This window comes from Malus sylvestris, chromosome 17, assembly GCF_916048215.2.
Source record: "Malus sylvestris chromosome 17, drMalSylv7.2, whole genome shotgun sequence".
In the NCBI taxonomy this organism is placed as follows: domain Eukaryota; kingdom Viridiplantae; phylum Streptophyta; class Magnoliopsida; order Rosales; family Rosaceae; genus Malus; species Malus sylvestris.
The window spans coordinates 9,003,870-9,021,716 of record NC_062276.1 but is presented as its reverse complement, the minus strand read 5'-3'; the positions used below and the strand labels follow the sequence as shown (position 1 = coordinate 9,021,716).

The 17,847-nt window shown below is 38.8% G+C and overlaps 2 protein-coding genes across 5 annotated transcripts; one reads left to right on the top strand and one right to left on the bottom strand.

Moving 5' to 3' along the window:
• Nucleotides 1-6,656: 6,656 nt before the first annotated feature.
• LOC126610460 (uncharacterized) lies at nucleotides 6,657-11,716 on the bottom strand. Of its 4 annotated transcripts, none has more exons than XM_050278512.1 (14): nucleotides 11,438-11,715; nucleotides 10,720-11,357; nucleotides 10,377-10,540; nucleotides 10,156-10,216; nucleotides 9,639-9,704; nucleotides 9,339-9,424; nucleotides 8,921-8,984; nucleotides 8,441-8,653; nucleotides 8,199-8,264; nucleotides 8,029-8,108; nucleotides 7,819-7,945; nucleotides 7,633-7,686; nucleotides 7,349-7,412; nucleotides 6,657-6,980 (listed from the first exon to the last, which is right to left on the bottom strand). In XM_050278512.1, exons 1-11 carry the CDS (start codon nucleotides 11,577-11,579, stop codon nucleotides 7,831-7,833), a joined length of 1,695 nt encoding a protein of 564 aa, XP_050134469.1. In that variant the 5' UTR covers nucleotides 11,580-11,715; the 3' UTR covers nucleotides 6,657-6,980; nucleotides 7,349-7,412; nucleotides 7,633-7,686; nucleotides 7,819-7,830. The 4 variants fall into 4 exon arrangements, with proteins under 4 accessions (XP_050134469.1, XP_050134470.1, XP_050134471.1 ...); XM_050278513.1 differs by having other exon boundaries at nucleotides 7,349-7,403; XM_050278514.1 differs by lacking the exon at nucleotides 7,633-7,686 and having other exon boundaries at nucleotides 11,438-11,716.
• Nucleotides 11,717-14,302: 2,586 nt separating this feature from the next.
• On the top strand, nucleotides 14,303-17,326 carry LOC126610458 (uncharacterized). The gene is made up of 2 exons (XM_050278511.1): nucleotides 14,303-16,360; nucleotides 16,800-17,326. The coding sequence occupies exon 1, from the start codon at nucleotides 14,607-14,609 to the stop codon at nucleotides 16,317-16,319; it is 1,713 nt and encodes a 570-aa protein (XP_050134468.1). The 5' UTR covers nucleotides 14,303-14,606; the 3' UTR covers nucleotides 16,320-16,360; nucleotides 16,800-17,326.
• Nucleotides 17,327-17,847: the final 521 nt, after the last annotated feature.

Genomic DNA, 17,847 nt, shown 5'->3' with positions numbered 1-17,847 from the left:
TGGACTATGTCGATGCTTATTATTCGAAGGCACGGTACTTGGAGGTGTATTCTCATTTAGTAATGTTGATGAATGGGATGTCTTTGTGGGAGGAAACTGAAAACCCACTAATATTGCCTCCTACATATACAAGGCAACCTGGAAGGCTGAGGAGGAGAAGAAACAAGGAAGCTGCTGAGAAGGACAATGAGGGTGAACAAACTCTCACAAACCCAACCAATAATCTTCAAGGTCCTCCTCAGCCACTTAAGCTAGGAAGGAAAGGGTAAGGTAGTTTGAAATGTACCATATGCAAAAAGGAATGTCATAATGCAAGAACCCATGATAGACATCTTCATCCAAAGGACAAACAGGTAACATTTTCTACTTTATGTGGTTTTTTAAATCCTTTAACATCATATCAGACTCTTAATCCTTTAAATTGCTTTGTAGGCATCCATATCTGCTCACAAGGACAATCACCATCCACATCTACACCTAAAAAGAGGACAAGGAAAACACAGGTAAAAACTTAACCATTTCCTTAGTTGTAAAACATTTGGATTTAGTTAAAAGCTTGCTTTGTCTCTTAATGAACTTTGGATTTAGGCTTCACAATCAGTAGCTAAATCACCTAGAAGCACCAAGCATATAAAGACCAAGCAAACCAATAAATGAATCATCCAAAGGCACCAAGCACATAAATACCAACCAATCCAGCCAACAGTTTTTTTGCACAGATGATTGTTTTTTGTAAAGGAATTCTAAAGTTAGAATAGGCTTTATGCATCTAGTACGTCTTTTGTGAATTGAATGGATGATGTAGCAGGTTTTTATGAATTCAGTAGGTTTCGTAATGTTGGTTGGAGATGTTAGATGAATTCAATTAGTTTTTTTAACAGGTTTATTAATTTATGGATAATTAAGCAGGTTTTATGCATAATTTGGTCTATTTCATATTTTTCTTCGGAAATGATGAGTAGTTTGTGCTTGAATATACTTGTTTTGTTGTGGTTATATCATTATTTTTGGGTGAGATTTTTCAAATTTGAGGTCAAGGATGATAGTCTGTGCTTAAAATGGTTCCTGACCTTTTTCTCACATTTTGGCGGGAAAGTGAATTTCAAATTTCAAATTTTGAAATTCAAATTACCAACAAACAAAAAAATCAAATATATTTTCTAACATGGATGCCATTTTAGCAGGAAAACATTAGGTGTGGTGCCACGTGGAATTCATCTGGGCAAGGAACTGGGCCCTAGATCAAACTACGTCAGCATTTAACTGAGAAATTCACAGACAAGCTAACAGAGGTATAACATTGAACAAATTCTAAAGATGAGGTATGACATTGTCAATTTTGAAAGATAAGGCATGATAGTGTCGTTCAACCCATAATTAAAGTAGTTTTGTGTAATTTACCCAAAACTTTACTATGCATACTAAGAAGAGCCAATAAAAGAAAAATATTTCCCTTCTTGTTCTCTCTTTGGGTTATACTCAACAGAATACTATAATTTTTTTTTTTTAGGAAACTGCATAAATTTCATTCAATAAAGTGATAAATAAACTACACTGTACATGACAAGAAGACATCCTCCTCAGGTAGATCAGATATTACAAGTTACAACAGGTTGAGTCAGTCCCATACCTCCAAAGCATATAATAGTATTCACCTGATCTGACCTCAGCGGCCAATCAAATTCTGCCAATCTTGCATGAAACCATTAGATAATGTAACCTTCAATTTATCACATCAAAGTTAATTAACTTTGAGACTCTCTAGCTTTAAATATAGAAATGAGAAAGTGCTAGTCAGTTGAGGTGAGGATACGAGACATGATATTAACCATAATCTGTCATGCATGGCTCTGAGGTAAATTTTGTATTCAATACGTCTTCTATAAAATTGAGTTTCTAAAGCAACTTTGACACCGGTTTTAAATATAAATTTATAGCTTCTTTTTTCTTTTGGTTTTTTCATCACTCGATGTGTTTTTTTTTATAAGTAAACTTAGTAGGTATATAGCTAGTGGAAGACAGATTGAGTGATCCTTGTAAGCTTGGGAAGTCCCTTTAATTAGGCTCCCTTCACAATCCAATGCACCCATGATCATGGTACCATCCAAATATAATATTATCTCTTACTACTTTTATAAAGTGTAAAGTAATCAAAGTATTAGTTTATGGGAAGCAATCCTACGTGAATGGTCGGTAAATGCTATGGCACTCAATGGGATAAAGTAATGTTTTGCGTCAAACCGCATTCGGATACAACAAAACAAGCCCGTTTGGAAAGCATTGCACATGCCATGCATATTGATAATTGGTGGCAACAGCAAGTGATATGATCGATTAATTGATGAAAAATGTGGCTCCTATCCCACCACATTGTTCGTGAGTTCTTTGTGCATCTTCTGCAGGTCCTGTCCACTGAAATTAATTTGAAAGCTTCTACTTGTGGAATGAGATTTTTCAACTTATTGGATTTCTTTTAATTCATGTAAAAATTTGCAATAGGATGGGGACAGATCCTAAGAGCTAAACCAAAACGTGGACATGTATGGAGAAGATATCGCATCTTGCATTTGGACCATTAATCATTTTAGTGGCAAAAAAATTTACGGAAAATTGACAACGTATACACAGTATTATTATGGTAAAGGCTTATCCACCCCTAAATGCTTTAGTAATTTCATTTTGTACAACTAATGTTAGTAATTATTAAAAACTTTTCTTGTAGTGTTATTATCAAATAGTATCGATAACATATGTATACTCAATTTATGTTAACTAGAGCATCGATAACATATCAAGATGATCGATAACAAAGAAGTAATTGCAACGGTGCTATTTTCTTAGGGTTATTCTTATTTTATTTAGCATTCTCGACACCTATGTAATTTTTTTTCTTTCACTTTCATTCTTTAATCTGCTCCTGTAAGTTTGAGTTCTATTTTTCTGGGATTTAAATTTTAATTAGCTAGCTAGTTTAAAAGTAGACGTTTCAGACTTGAACTTGAACCTAATTATGTCATTTGGAAATGGAGTAAGAAATTTTGGGAATCTTATTCCTGGTTCAAAACTATGACTATTGACTATTAACTGGTAAATTAATGTACGAAAAAACTCGAACCCGAAGGTCACGCCATATCACACTCAATCACGCTAAACTCTTTCCCTACGCAGTAGTTTTGCTTGACCTAATTAGCCATTCTCTGTTTAGTCACGTCTTCCTCTTCTTCGTGAAACTTACCAATGCTTTTCTTTTCGGTGTTAGAAGAGGTCTCAAATTTTCACTCTCTTCTCACTTTCAATTCTTTAAATTTGTATATCTGACTCTCTCACATGAGCTATGAACGTGATCACGTTGGGAAATCTCTACAAAACTTGCGTGTTGCAGCAAATAAACGAAAAGGTTATCAGCTCCATAGCGATCAAATGTGGGAAATCTTAATAAGGGCCACAGCGGGGCACGTGCCCCACTTGTGTTTTTGTCCTTAAAAAGCGGTTTGAGCAGGAGCCCTGTTAAATTGCAGATTCCTTCCGTGCTTGGTATGACGTCGAGTCGAATTATGGTGAATAATAATAAACTCACCACCACCACAAATTGTATCACTCGGTCCTAATCCTTTTTGCCATTTTAATTATATCTTTAGATCAATAGTGTTATAGTCCATAAAGAAGAAATTGGAGTAAAGTCTATATGATTTATCTCTTTGTGGACTATACCAATATTGATCTATTGATACAATTAAAATGGCAAAAAAGGATGGGGATGTACGTTAAGTATACAATGAGTACTGGTTATACAAGTTTTCAATAAAATGTCTCACTTAAAAGAACTTTAAAAAGTTTTTGGCACTTTGCCTGCTGCTTTTGGGGTTCTACGAGAATCTACATCGACCACTGCTTAGTTGTGCCCCAGATAATCTAACTTTTTAACTATGCCCCTGCACCTACATACGTAACTTATGTTGCATCAACCAAGGAAAATTCATTGTACAAGAACATTTTCTAATACGAAGGGCTAGTTATCATACTTAACAAATTCTAGGGTTCGTGAGAGCATGTGATGTCAATAATATATACCATCAATGTGATACATGTGATATCAATAATAGTCAATTTTTCTATTTATTTGTACTAGTATTTCATATATGCATGGGTGGCTATTGGCTATATACTTATATAATATATGTTCTTCTGGTTTGTTAGTGGTTAAGAAAAGGGAAAAAACGGAAAAATAATGGGTGGCTTTGACTATTGAATTTTGACCAACTAGGGTATTGAGTATTAACCATGACTGCAATCGTGGCATACTAACTGATTTGTGTAGACTATCTTCCCTATCTATGATAATAATAGTTTAATCACATGGTGAATTACATTAAGAAAAGTATTTGACCTTTTGCCCTCGTCTGTTTAGTTATGTAATATTTGATTTTTCTTTAATTGGCTAAAAAAAAGAGAGAAAAGGTGCAAGATCGTGGATAAAAGGTGAAAGATGTGGATGTAAGAAGCCAAATTATATATGGCTTTCGTTGAACATATTGATATCATCGGGGCATATGTAATGAAAAAGAAGCAAGCATTGCATATAGAAGCTGGTCAACTTACAAAGACTGGAAATTTTTCTGTGGTGAGGTTCATAAAGCATAGATTTGATTAGATCGATATCTGTCTAGTCACAAAGAAGGAAAGGTGGCTGTCTGCAATGTATCTGCCCCAATTCTTTCAATTCCAATTTGTTTAAAATGATCATTAGTTTACGTGACAAGCACAGAAATGTCGAATATATTCTTGGGGAGCTTTCCTGCAAACTTCGTGTGACATGTTAAGTATTTGAATTGACGTATTTTGAGACAGAATCAAATAAAGCAAATGACTTTGACTCTTTTGGGTCGTGGTTTTGATGTGTGACTAGTTAGCCAATGGTCACGGATCATTATGGGGACAAAATAAGGTTCAATTTTAGGAGGGACCAAACAGTTCCCATGCGCCAAGAAAGTTTGAACTTGGGAATGGACGATGGAGATTGATTCACAATGTGGGTGGAGTTAGATGAACAATATTTGATTTGTAAACCTTGGTGAATTTTCTTCAAGATTTAATCAAACATATGACTGGTAATAAGGTCACGTTTTCCATAATCAAATTTCAAGATGGAATATGTTGAATGAGATTCTAAAATCTTTCCATGAAGTTTTAACATACAAACAACTCTATGCGTTAATAACGATATTTTTCGAGAAGCTACATATAACATACTTTCGCTATGTTAGAACAAAATTATAATCAGCTTTGTGTTTGGTCTAGTAATTTTCCTCATGCAATAGTTCTTAATTTGAACTTATATTGTCTTAAAAAAAATTATTTAGACCCATTTATTTTTTCTCTACATGCAACTAAACAATTTTCTCTACTAACCTCTCAATTTTGCCCTTAATAAATGAGAAAAAGTAAATAAAGACGGGTGTTTTTCTCCCTACACATCCAAGAACCTAAAACCACCACACAATTGCACCTTTTCATTATTTCGGGCGAACCAAAACCAAACATCGGCAAAAATATTCCCCGTGGTCGTCGACAATTGTTAGCTCCTTCGATTCTTTTCCTTACGTTTCTCCTCCTTCCTTTTCTGACCTTAAGAAGAAAATAAAGCACTATACTCTGGCGGTTGTAGGCATCGGCATCGAACATGGCTATGTACCTTTCTCCTTTTAACACCAACTAGCCTCTTTGCACACACTTATACATGTGTCAATTGACCTTTTATGTTATAAAAAATAAATCTCTTTTTTTTTGTTGGATCTATTTTTTTATTAAAATATTAAAAATAACAAATGACAGTAACCACACACTAATCAATTTTTACCCTAACTAATCAATTTTAATATTTTGGAAAACTGGTTAAAGAAAGTGCAAAATTTGGTATTATGAATGATTCACCATTTTTGCCCTCTCATATATAGAGATTCACATCCACCTCTCTCTTTCCCGATTGATTTGATCCAAGTTCGCACAGAGAGAGATGAGAGGACTGATTGAATTCGTCGGAGCTTCGATTGTGTTCACCAGGAAAAAGTAGAGTGTCTTGTTTTGGTGGGTAGAGTGTCTTGTTTTGGTGGGTAGCGTGAAAACCACCACTCCTTTGTGGTTTCCCCGATGGTTGAGGAAGCCATCTACAAGTTCTAATTGTTAATTTTTTTTAATTTATTTCAGGCAAAGTTGGAATTTTACTAAATAAGTTGTTAAGTTAAGTGTAGAGACAAGGTAAATAGGTTCAAATAAAATTTTCAAAAAAAAAATAAATTATGCATTAATTTGATCTTGAGCCCATGTACACGTAAAATTGAAATTTGATTTTAGTATAAAGATTTATTTTGGTGACGAGATAAATAAAAGAAATGAAATCTTAGCCAAAGTGTAAATGAAGAGAAATTTTGAGCTGAGGCTGCCTCGGTAGGTAGCACATTTAGCAGGGAGCGAGACCTCGTCAACTAGGGTCTGAGGTCTCACCCCCTTACAATTGTTCTGAGGCGACCGCACCAAAGAACTTCTCGTAAATGTAAGCCCATACAAAATGAGGGTTCAATGAGTTAGTCTCTACGTTGGTCAAAACTCAATGAGCTGACAAGATGTTGGACCTTGTTGTTTTGGACCAAAGCATTGAATAGATAGAAGGATAAATTATTGCATTGTTACTTAGTAGTACGATCTAGTGACATCTTCTTCACTTGTAAGTGATCGAATCTCGTAAATGATGAGTTCGATAAAAAACTAGAACCAATTTCCTCATGAATGTGTGACATAAAACATACATTGGAGCTCTATCTATTCTTTGCTATTTAATTTGTGTTGAAAAAATATGAATCATGAGAATGCTGGTCCGTATACTCCACTTCAAGCTATGCTCTACGCATCTCCAAATATCAAAATTTTCTGTTGGTAGTCTTCAAAAATTAAATCTTTGACAAAGGGTTGCTCCATAGCATATCCTGCACATGAAGAAGCTTAGAGTTATGGTTATGCTGACACGGAATTGCGAAAGAGAGACAAGCAAACGAATGACTATGCCATGTTTTATGCTAACAAAGCCTAAGGGCTCATTTGGAAATGCTTTTAAAACAACTAAAAGCGCTTTAAAAGAAATTGTTTTTGGGTTCCAAAAGCACTTCAAGTGTTTTTTCAGGATTCACTTGCGTTTTTACTGAGGATTGGTTCCAAAAACTTTTTCACCAAAACCGCTTTCAGCCATTTTAAAGCACTTCCAAATGAGTGCATTCATTACATTTAGACTTGTTTTCATTATTCAATCATAGTGACATAGAAATAGTTGTGATTAGCATGAGAAAGAGATTCTTACTAGACACCAACTTTCCTTGAAATCAGCTTTTGAAGATTTTACCAGTGTCCGCGCTCTGTAAAAACTTGGGAAAAACAAAGTCTCAATGTGTTTGTTGTCAAAGGGGAATCGAAAGAAGCAAAAGAATCCCGGAAATGGAGGTATATAACTATAGAGGAATGTATTACAGCAGGACTATGCAAAGGGATTACAATGCAGAAAACTATGCTTAACTACAACGATGTTTAACAAATGGTGCTGCCTGTGTATAAGTGTGGTTGTGCTGCCTATCAGGAATTACTTACATATTTATGCGAACCCGAAGCAGGGGCTACTCCCAAATTAAAAGGTGTGTTTGCCTAGAGACAGCCGAAAAAGTCAATCAGATAATCTTGTTATGCTCATCTCCTTGAGTAGTAAAGCTGACAAACTAAAATTTACCATGACACGGAATTTGAATAAACAACAATTTTAGTATTTAGACCGTTTACCTCTCTTATGCTCTACTTATAGCCTACTTGTAGCATCAAATGGCGATAGCTCCGACCGCGCATAATACGCTGCCATTTATATTGTAGAAACTTAGGGAAACTCATCTGCATCCGTTCTTGGACAAGCCTGAAATCAAATAACTGCATAACTGACCAGACAGAGCTTCATGATCATGTTCTTGTACCTTCAGTCCAAGAAAAATAGCTTACCATCTTACAATACACCGCTGAATGCCTCTAGATATGGGGCGAATGATGGACGGATCCCGTTGAGCATACAGCAAACCAACCTAAGAAATGATAAGAAATGCATGAGCTAAATATTAATATTGCAATGCTTATCTGTCTGCAAATGAATGAAATTGAAGAGACGTATCTACCTCCACCAATGCACCAGCAGAAGGATCGTCCATGATCTCAAGGCTACAGTCAGCTAGATAATTAATCTGCACCCAAGTAAAAAGTTCTTGAAAACAGTATTATAGATCTGAGAAATGAAGTCTAAGCCATAAGAAATATGAGTGCACCCAGCACATAGCAAATGGTTAACACAAATTTTTACTGCGCATAACTAGTAGTTCTACCAAGACATAAATAAAACAAGAAACCATGGACTACGTACTCCAAATTCTGTATTGATTAGAGACTGCACAAAATCCATCAGCTGAATCTTTGCCCATTCAAGGCACATGGTGGGATTATTTTTAGGTGGAGGATGTCTCCAAGGTGCCCCAAAGCGTAGTCTATCTTTTGAAATTTTTCCACTTCGTGCATCAGCAGCAAACTTTTGAAGGAGCCCCAGAGCTTTGTCCATGGCCGGATTCACTACAGTAATCTAAATGAATAGACTTGAATAGCAAGTAAGGCAGCACAAGGTGCACAATAAACCACAGTTGTTAACAGGCCAGGTTAGTGCGTACATTAGTCCAGGAAATCAAGAATATGATGAAGTGAACCGAAATTCCAACAAGGTGAATTTGCAAGTAATATATCATGAGACTTCCATACACTTATCAATGAACCAAAATGTAAATAGGACAACAAAGGTTCATGAAATTACAAGGACAATGAGTATGATGCATCATGCTCCAAAAAAACTTACTTGCAAATAAGCTAAATATGAATCCACAATGTCTTCAAACGTGCTATCTTTGTTGTCTTCTAACCTTCAGATGAACAAAAACGGTATTTATGTACTATTTAAAACTATATACAAATATAGTAGTCATTAACCATGTAGCATCAATCTTGGAAAAATTAGGGACAGGTTGATTGGTGAAGTAGACATAGATATTGCCTTTGCCCTTACACTTCCCTTTTTATGACAAAGTTATATTACTTGATTTCAACTGTGACTGATGAAAATGTGTGTCAAAGATGAAAGAGGTATCCGCAGATAACATAGTTGAAGTTATATCTAAGACGTGATGCACATCACTTACGTATTCAGCTTCTAGTACATGTGGCATATATCTACATGATATGATATGGTAAAAAACAAATATAAATATCAGCCTTACTGTTGATAGTAATTGGCCTGCTTGAGTGCATAGAGCTCAAATAGGTGTCGTGGGTTTGGGCCAAACACCTCAGCAATCACCGACCACTGAATTTTGACAAAAATAATGCTAAAGGTCATGAAAATGTCCAGCATTTTGTGATATAAAGAAAACAAATATGGCAAGAAAATGAAGAATCATTAGGAAATCTGATGGACCTAATTTCAGAATTAGTAGGAAACCCTATGGATTTTAATTTGCCACTGCCCAATTTTACTGTACTTCAAAGTATGTTTATTCAAAATTAGAGAAGCGTATTACCTCTGAATTACTGAAATAATCATTAACCATATGCAACTTAGCTTCCTGGGGACTCCAGCCAAAAGCCTGCAGAACAAACCAAGTTTAAACCCATGATAACCCCCAGTATCCTCACAATATTCCGAACATGAATATGACACTTCTAGAACAGGCCCCGCAATGACATGACAGTCTAAGTTGTGTCGTGCCTGGCAGGGGGCTCAACATTTTCAATGGGTTGTGAGAGGAACAGTCACACGATAAGCTCATACAAGGCAAGAACACACTACGGACTCATACCCACGCACAAAATGTAGCAGATACAATTTAAAAAACAAAAACTCAAATCTAGAAGACCACGTCCCAAAAAATAAGGAATTGAACACAATGCAAGTCACTCAACAAATGTTCCCATGCTTCATGCTTCACGCTTAAGGTATTAGTATGTCAACAGCAGAAAAGAATAACTAGTGTTTGTTCCTTTTGGTCAATGAAGTAAAGGCAAATGCAAACACATGTAGAGTCTCAGTTTAAATACCTCACGAGAGATGAATATGTCCGGAAATCCAAAATCCATGTAAGCTTGATATGAATAGTAACTGAAACAAAGCAACATAAATTAGAATTCAAACAAGCAAGAAAATAACTTGAAAAGTGGGCAGTTGCAGAAGTTTAAAAGGTTAATTATCAACTTGTGACATAAAACTGTACAAGTGATATGATGTTAAAGAAACACAAATGGCTAGGAATGATTCTCACCTATCCGATGTCACGAGTACAACAGGAAAGCATCTCTCATTTGCACCTAAAGCAATTATTCTCCATATTAGACTGTCATGGTACATGGATCCACAGACTGATGAATTCTCATCCAACAGAATCGCATTCTTTAAAACTTCGACATTGTTAATAACCAGCTTAGGCTGCTCCATATAATAACAACCGTCAGTCAATTGGAGATTCATATAAACACAAAACACTAATCAAAGTCCTCAAATTTACACACCTAATTTGAAGCATGATTAGAACTTAAGAACAAAGCCTTGTATGCTGAACATAGCTTACGATTAATTCCACTACCGAAAAATGTGAACTTTATTACCTGGAAATGATCAATTTCAGCTGCTTGTGACAACAACTCCAACAACAAACAAGGCCAATCAGTACTAGAATTTGCCAAAGACCTCGAAAACCCACCGGTCCGATTCAAATGTGCAATGGCATTAGCCCTCCAACTTTGCTGCTGCTTAATCACCTCCTTTGCCAATCTCAATGCCACAACGGCCTCCCTATAATACGAAGCCTCTTCCAACGGTACATTCTTCTTCTTCTCAGTCAAACCCAAAATCCCATCAATCTCTTGGGCATTACATCGAGCACTTAGCGCGAACACCGCCCGATCCCACAAAACCGACCCGGAAACTTTCTCAGAAACCGCATTCTTGGAAGCACCATTGCCGGCAATAACGCGACGAAGGGCGGTGTTAAGACCGTGCCATTTGCTGAGAGTGGAGAAGATTTGATGGGAGCTGATGGAACCCAGCTGGACGCCCTTGTGAGCCATGGATTCGAGGCAGTTTTCGAGCTTGGTTCGGCAATTGGGCAAAGTGGGCGGGGGGCAATTGTACCATGAAGCCCATGGAAACGACTGATTGAACTGCGGATGGTGGTCTTTGATGGACTCGGCGCAGTCGACGTAGCCGGTGAGGTGAGGGCCTTTGTTCCACTCCCCAAGCAAACCTGAAGAAAGACGAAGTGTTAGAATCTAGAGAGAGAGAGAGAGAGAGAGAGAGAGAGAGAGATAGTAAAAGGGTGATTACGTTCGAGGATGAGGGTGGTTTTGCCGACGCCTCTGGGGCCGTGGAGGATCAGAGGCTGAGGGACGCGGTGGTGCTGGGCGTGGTTGTTGAGCACGGTTTCTAGCAAAGGCCGGGGGATGATCTTCCATGGTTTGTTCACCATTTTCTGAGATTTGTGAAGCTCGCTCACTGTGTGTTGATCGTGGTGGAAGAAGAAAGGGGTATTAGGAGGGTTTTAGAGACCAAACAAGGGCGGCCTCCGCAATATACCTGAACAACTGTTTCTTTTTTTTTTTCCCAAATCCTTGATTTGGCTTGCTTTTTTTGGTTTCTTGTGACCAAAATGTTTCACAATAATTACCTATGTGTGGTAAATTTGGATTAATTCAGTTCGTCATGATAGTGTGCTCGACTTCTTGTTCATTAATTCGAATTCTCATTTTTATAAATTGAAGCAATGACAAATGCGAGTTAAGCCATATTATAAAAATAATGTGTCCAACTCATCATACTCGAATTTGAATCATCGTTCTTATACATTGAAATAATTAAGAGTAACAAAAAACATGAGTGGTATTGTGTGGTATTGAGTTTTTGTTTAAAGTTTACAAGGGAGGATAAAGATCCACTCTGAATTTCATCATCCGGAGCCTAAGGACCACACAAGTCAGACCACTCAAATTGAATCTGACGGTCCTCATTAATTTATTCCGCTGGCCCACTTTAAACAAATTAAGGGTTCCGATTTCTCTTTCACACAAACCAAATGCTCAGATTTTTTGGTCCTTATGCTATGGACACCAAGGTCTGGAGAGGATAGCATCCTTATCAAATACGTGTTCAATTGATGTCTATGTATTACAATTTATTTTTATTACAAAAAGTTTAGCATAAATCAATATATGACATGCATTGCTAAATTTAATGATTGACCATGCTGTTTTAAACACTTAAAACGATCATCGAATGACAATGATAACTTCCTCCAATAGATCGAGGAGAGGACTGAAACTTTTTGTATTCGACAACTACGTACCATGAGACTTAAACACATAACTTTCTCTAATAAAATAGAGACTCAACGCCTCTACACGAAATGATCATTAGCGAGGGAATTCGAATTTGAAACAGATAAATATCACTTTATAAGAAGGTAGTTTAGCACACCTATAATCGTTAGTAGATAATTAAATTATATGTACCTCATTTTCCCATGATTATTTGCCACAAACAAATAGTCTAAAGCTTTAGGACACCTTCGACTCACTCCCCTCACCTAGATGGTTCAACCCATCCCTAGTTTGGGATCTGGATCCTCTTCGAATTCTCGTTGTGAGGATTCTTACTCTTAGGGATCAATTATTCTTAACCGCTCACCACACATTATGCAGTTGAAAATCATTATGCCATAGAGAAAGAATTAAAAATTCAATGATTTATAACTGCAAAATATGTGGTGAGCGACTATAATTGATCAATCCGTATGATCCTCACACACCTTTCTAATTTTCGGCCGTCGGATTGGATGAAAGGAAGAAGATCAATGGACCGAAATTAACAAGAGTGTGTGAGAAGTAATTTGGGGTGTGTGTAATTGTGAAAATGCTACCTACCATAATTGGATCCTTGATTTGTTGGAAATTTTTGACTCGGACCGTGCTAATTGGGTTTGAATGGACTTGGCTAGTTGGCCTTTATATGATACCTATCGAAAATCCTTTTGATTATTCTGTTTTCCATCAAATCATAAAAGTGCTGTTTAATAAACATTTAGGTCGCATGTGATTGATGCTAAAGCTAGGTCCGACTAGCTTTTAACATTTTTTTATAACTATGATAGTTTGGCAGTTAGCTTCATAGCTGGAGTCATTAGAGTTCTCCTATGCTACACGTCAGTGTAACAGAGCGACTCACTCTGGGCACGAATCTGCTATCGCCAAAATAATATCTCCTTTGTTATTTTTCTCTTATTTTTGACATGTATGCATCATTTTCTCTTCATTTTTATAAGTGAGAAAAATTTTAGATTTGATTTCCGTCAAAAGAGAATTTGAATCATATTATTATTGTCCTCCCATTATAAGGCTTGGTCCACTTTTTTACCCTTTTAAAGTAGATAATATCGTTTATTTTAAAATAAAATAAAATAAACAAACTCAAGTAAGATTTCATAAATTTAATTGTAAATACTATAAAATCAAAAAAAAAAAAAAACCCACCGAAGTCTACCCACCCACGCCCGACAACCAACCAACCACCACCATGCCATCGGCACCAACCCAAACTCCCACTCGTTGCCGCCAAAGCCTCCCTTTCTCCCTCGCTCTCTCCCATTTGATGGCATCGGGGTGGCTATCGGGCTTGGGTGGGAGAACTTTGGCTTATTGTTTTTTTTTCAGTATTTATTTTTCAATTTACTAAAACTAAATGGGGTTAAGTTGAAGCTCAATGAATATTTTAGGGACAATAGACCCGCAACCCTCACTTTGTAGCTTTTTCGTTAGTCGGAATGGTGGTAGTTATAAATAGGCCAACGCCAAATTTCTTTTCAATATTATTGCAGAACATGTAAATATTTTTGTTCTTTTTTTTTTTCAAAAAATATTTTTATTCAAATATGATAAAAAGCACTATCGTTTGGAAAAGAAAAGTCTTAGTTGAATAAATGAGGAGTATAAACATCAAACATCCAAATTGCAATTGGCATCCACAAATGGAGACAAAGCGGAGACGAAAACTCAGGGTCAACAATCATCGTAAATTACGCGAGTGTCACCGATTTATATTAAAGTTTAACTAAAAAATTCCAAGAAAAAAAACACAAAGGGATTGCAGACTAAAGCCGGACACCACTGGGCCAGGCCCATTACCCTCCGAGTCCCACCCGCTTCCCGGTAGTTAAGCTCCACTCCACTCCAGTCGTTGCCCAAAATCCAGCATAAAAAAAAAAAAACTTCCTCTCACTTCCCTTTCAGTTTCTCTCTTCTCACTCTCTCTCTCTTCATTGTCCGCCATTGTTGCTCTCTTCCCCACACTCCTCTCGATCGCTTGGCTTCACTTTTCTCCTTCCTCTCATTTTTCTTTACTTCCAAGCTTTCTCTCTCTTTCTCTCATGCAGTGTTCCGTGGTGCCCGAGACAGACCCGAACCCGACCCGGTTCTAATCCCGCCCCCCCCCCCCCACTTCCCAAATGCATCGCGCCGCCGCCGCCGCAAACCCACTCCAAACCCTCCTCGACCTCATCAACTCCACCCTCTCCCTCCTCCTCCACTCCTCCCTCACCGTCCGCTCCTTCGTCGGCCGCTGGACCGCCCTCCACTCCAAGCTCGCATCCCTCCACTCCTCCGTCGCTGACATCTCCGACTCCCCCCACTGGGCCCAGAACCCCCTCCTCCACACCCTCCTACCTCAACTCCTCTCCACTCTCCAGCGCCTCACTGCCCTCGCCGACCAATGTACCGACGCCGAGTTCGCCGGCGGGAAGCTCCTGATGCAGAGCGACCTCGATATGGCTTCGTCTTCCCTCTCCAATCAGCTTCGCGACCTCGACTTGCTTCTCAGATCTGGAGTCCTCCACCAGTCAAACGCCATCGTTTTGTCCCACCCGGCTCCCGGGTCGGATAAAGAGGATTTGAGCTTCTTTATCAGAGACCTCTTCACCCGGCTGCAAATCGGCGGTGTCGAGTTCAAGAAAAAGGCTCTTGAGTCGCTCCTTCAGCTCCTCAACGGCGACAACAAGTCGTCCGGCCTCGTCGTCAGAGAAGGTAATGTCGCATATTTGATTCATTTGCTCGATTTCCACCACCAGCCTTCCGTCCGCGAGCAGGCTATCTTCGCCGTCTGTCTCCTGGCCACCGCGGATGACGATTCGTCGCGCAAGGCAGTGTTCGAAGAAGGGGGTCTGGGTCCTCTGCTGAGAATACTCGAATCCGGGTCGACCCATTTGAAAGAGAAGGCTGCGATGGCGGTAGAGGCTCTCACCGCCGACCCAGAAAACGCCTGGGCCGTTTCCGCCTACGGTGGCGTCTCAGTCCTCATCGAAGCCTGCCGATCTGGGTCTCCGGCGACCCAGACCCATGCTGCCGGAGCCATTAGAAATGTGGCCAATGTGGAAGAAATCAAAACTGCTCTGGGAGAAGAAGGAGCCGTCCCTGTACTAATCCAGTTACTGCTCTCCGGCACCATCACCGCCCAAGAAAAATCTGCCAATTGCATAGCCATTTTAGCCTCCTCCGACGAGTATTTCCGAGCTCTGATCATTCAAGAACGTGGGTTGCAGAGATTAATGCATTTGATTCAAGATTTACCGAATTCGGACACATTGGAACACGTCCTCCGAGCCATCACATGGCTTTCAGCTTCAGATTCTTGCTCTAAAATCCTTTCTTCTTCGACGATTTTCCTGATTCAGCTCGGCGAGTTCATAAAGCAGGGGAACACAACGCTTCAGAAAATCTCAGCTTCCTTACTCGCTCACTTATTGGTTAATGTGAGCGATGGGAATAAGCGAGCGTTGGGCAGCTGTATGGGGTCTTTGGTGAAGCTCATGGAGTCGCCAAAACCGGTGGGTCTACAAGAATCGGCGGCCCAATCGCTGGTTTCGCTGCTGACGGTCCGGTCGAACCGGAAGGAACTGGTGAGGGACGAGAAGAGCGTGATGAGGCTGGTCCAGATGCTGAACGCCAAGAGTCACGAGATGGTGGCCAGCAAGTTTCCGGTGGCGGTGGTCGCGGCGGTTCTCAACGGAGGGAGCGATGGTTGCCGGAAAAGGCTGGTGGCCGCCGGAGCTCACCCGCATTTGCAGAGACTGGCGGAAATGGAGGTCGCCGGAGCTAAGAAAGCGCTGCAGAGACTCGCCGGCAGTAGGCTGAAGACCATCTTCTCCCGGACTTGGAGGGAATAGTAATTAACCGGGAGGAAAAAAAAATCCCCGCCAAACGGAAGGTCAGTTTTGGAATTTTAGTTTTTCCTTAGGGTGTTTGACTTGCCGGCTTTACGACTTTGACCCTGACGTGTCACTGTTTTATCCAATTCGCGTGTGCCATGTTCACACGGCAACCTGGATTTCTCTTGAAAGATACCACCTTAATATTCTCTAGACTATCAAATGACAATTCTACCCTTCACCCTAAAATTGCGAAGGATTGTGAAAAAGTGTGGTGGCCCACGGAGCCTAGTGGGCCCAGTAGTAATTTTACTGCTGAGGTGTTGAGTCACAAGAGTCGTATATTTTCAATCCATCTAGAAGGTCCAATTTTCACATTTACAGCGAATAAATTTTTTAACCGCTTAACTCGTGAGATATTTGCGGTGCGCTTTTAGTGACAGATGCCCTTTTGGCTGACAAATCAAATTTTGAATTTTGTTTGTTGGTAAAATGCAGAGGAGGAAGGAGGAGGGAGAAGGATTTTCTAACCGTCCAGGGAATGTGAAAGCTACGTGGCTTGGACAAAGCAACAAATACACACACAGATCTTATACCCAACCTTTTTTTTACTTATTATATTTATTTATTTATCTGTCACTAAATCAAGCACTAATTAAGTATGTTATGTATTAATTAATTAAAATATCCTAGTACTATATTGTATTGGTAAAGAAAGAAGAAAAAGCATGGATGCGGTTTTTAGGGAGTATCCTCGTTTTGCTGTTCATTTTTTTGTAATTTAATGTTATTACTTGATTCACTCGGTGAAAAAGCTGTAAGAGGGGTTCATTTCATTATGATGTTTCCTTTTTTTTTTTTGTTGGGTTGTGTTTTTTAAATTAACACCCACTGGTTTGAGAATGTACATCCTTGGATTTGTTGTATCCTTAACACGGAATGTCACGGTGATAATGTACTAATTTACGTTGCTTTCGTTCCAGAGAGAAACCTCTGCTATATTTGTAATGGACATGAATTTAACATGGGTCTTGAGTGTTACTTAAGAAAGAGTGCCAACTCTTTTTGTGTGTTTTCTTTGTGGTGAATGGTGATGTTATCTGGGGATTTTCTATGATGCTCTAGTATCAGATATTTCCGATTTTTTATCATTAGATTACTCCGACCTTCGAAGAAACTCTAAGAAAAGACTTAGAGTACTTGAATCTAACGAAAGACGTGACACAGAACCGAGCGCAATAACGTTCTAGGATTCATACAGCCGATCCCACTTAGTGGGAAAAGGTTTTGTTGTTGTTGTTGTTGTTGTACTATGATGACGATGGTGATGATGGATGTGGATATGGAAGTGTAGAGCCAAAAGCAAAAAGGCCAAAGCTTTTAGGAGAAGTTAGATTTTTCATTTTGCTTCTTGTATTGTATCTGTGTCTTTGTTTTTGAGCAGGTAATGGGATGGGGATGTGGAGGAATCAATGACAATGGACAATGATGGTAAGACTGATGCATATGGCGGGATGTGTGGTCCATTTTCTCAATTTCACATGCT

What these genes read in the sequence shown, in the direction of transcription:
- LOC126610460 (XM_050278514.1), bottom strand. Translation starts at nt 11,579, where the DNA reads ATGGTGAACAAACCATGGAAGATCATCCCCCGGCCTTTGCTAGAAACC. An exon ending in GTACTCGTGACATCGGATAG is followed by an intron (nt 10,217 to 10,376) that starts GTGAGAATCATT and finishes GCTTTGTTTCAG; the next exon opens with TTACTATTCATATCAAGCTT. An exon ending in CAGGCCAATTACTATCAACA is followed by an intron (nt 8,985 to 9,338) that starts GTAAGGCTGATA and finishes GTTCATCTGAAG; the next exon opens with GTTAGAAGACAACAAAGATA.
- LOC126610458 (XM_050278511.1), top strand. Translation starts at nt 14,607, where the DNA reads ATGCATCGCGCCGCCGCCGCCGCAAACCCACTCCAAACCCTCCTCGAC.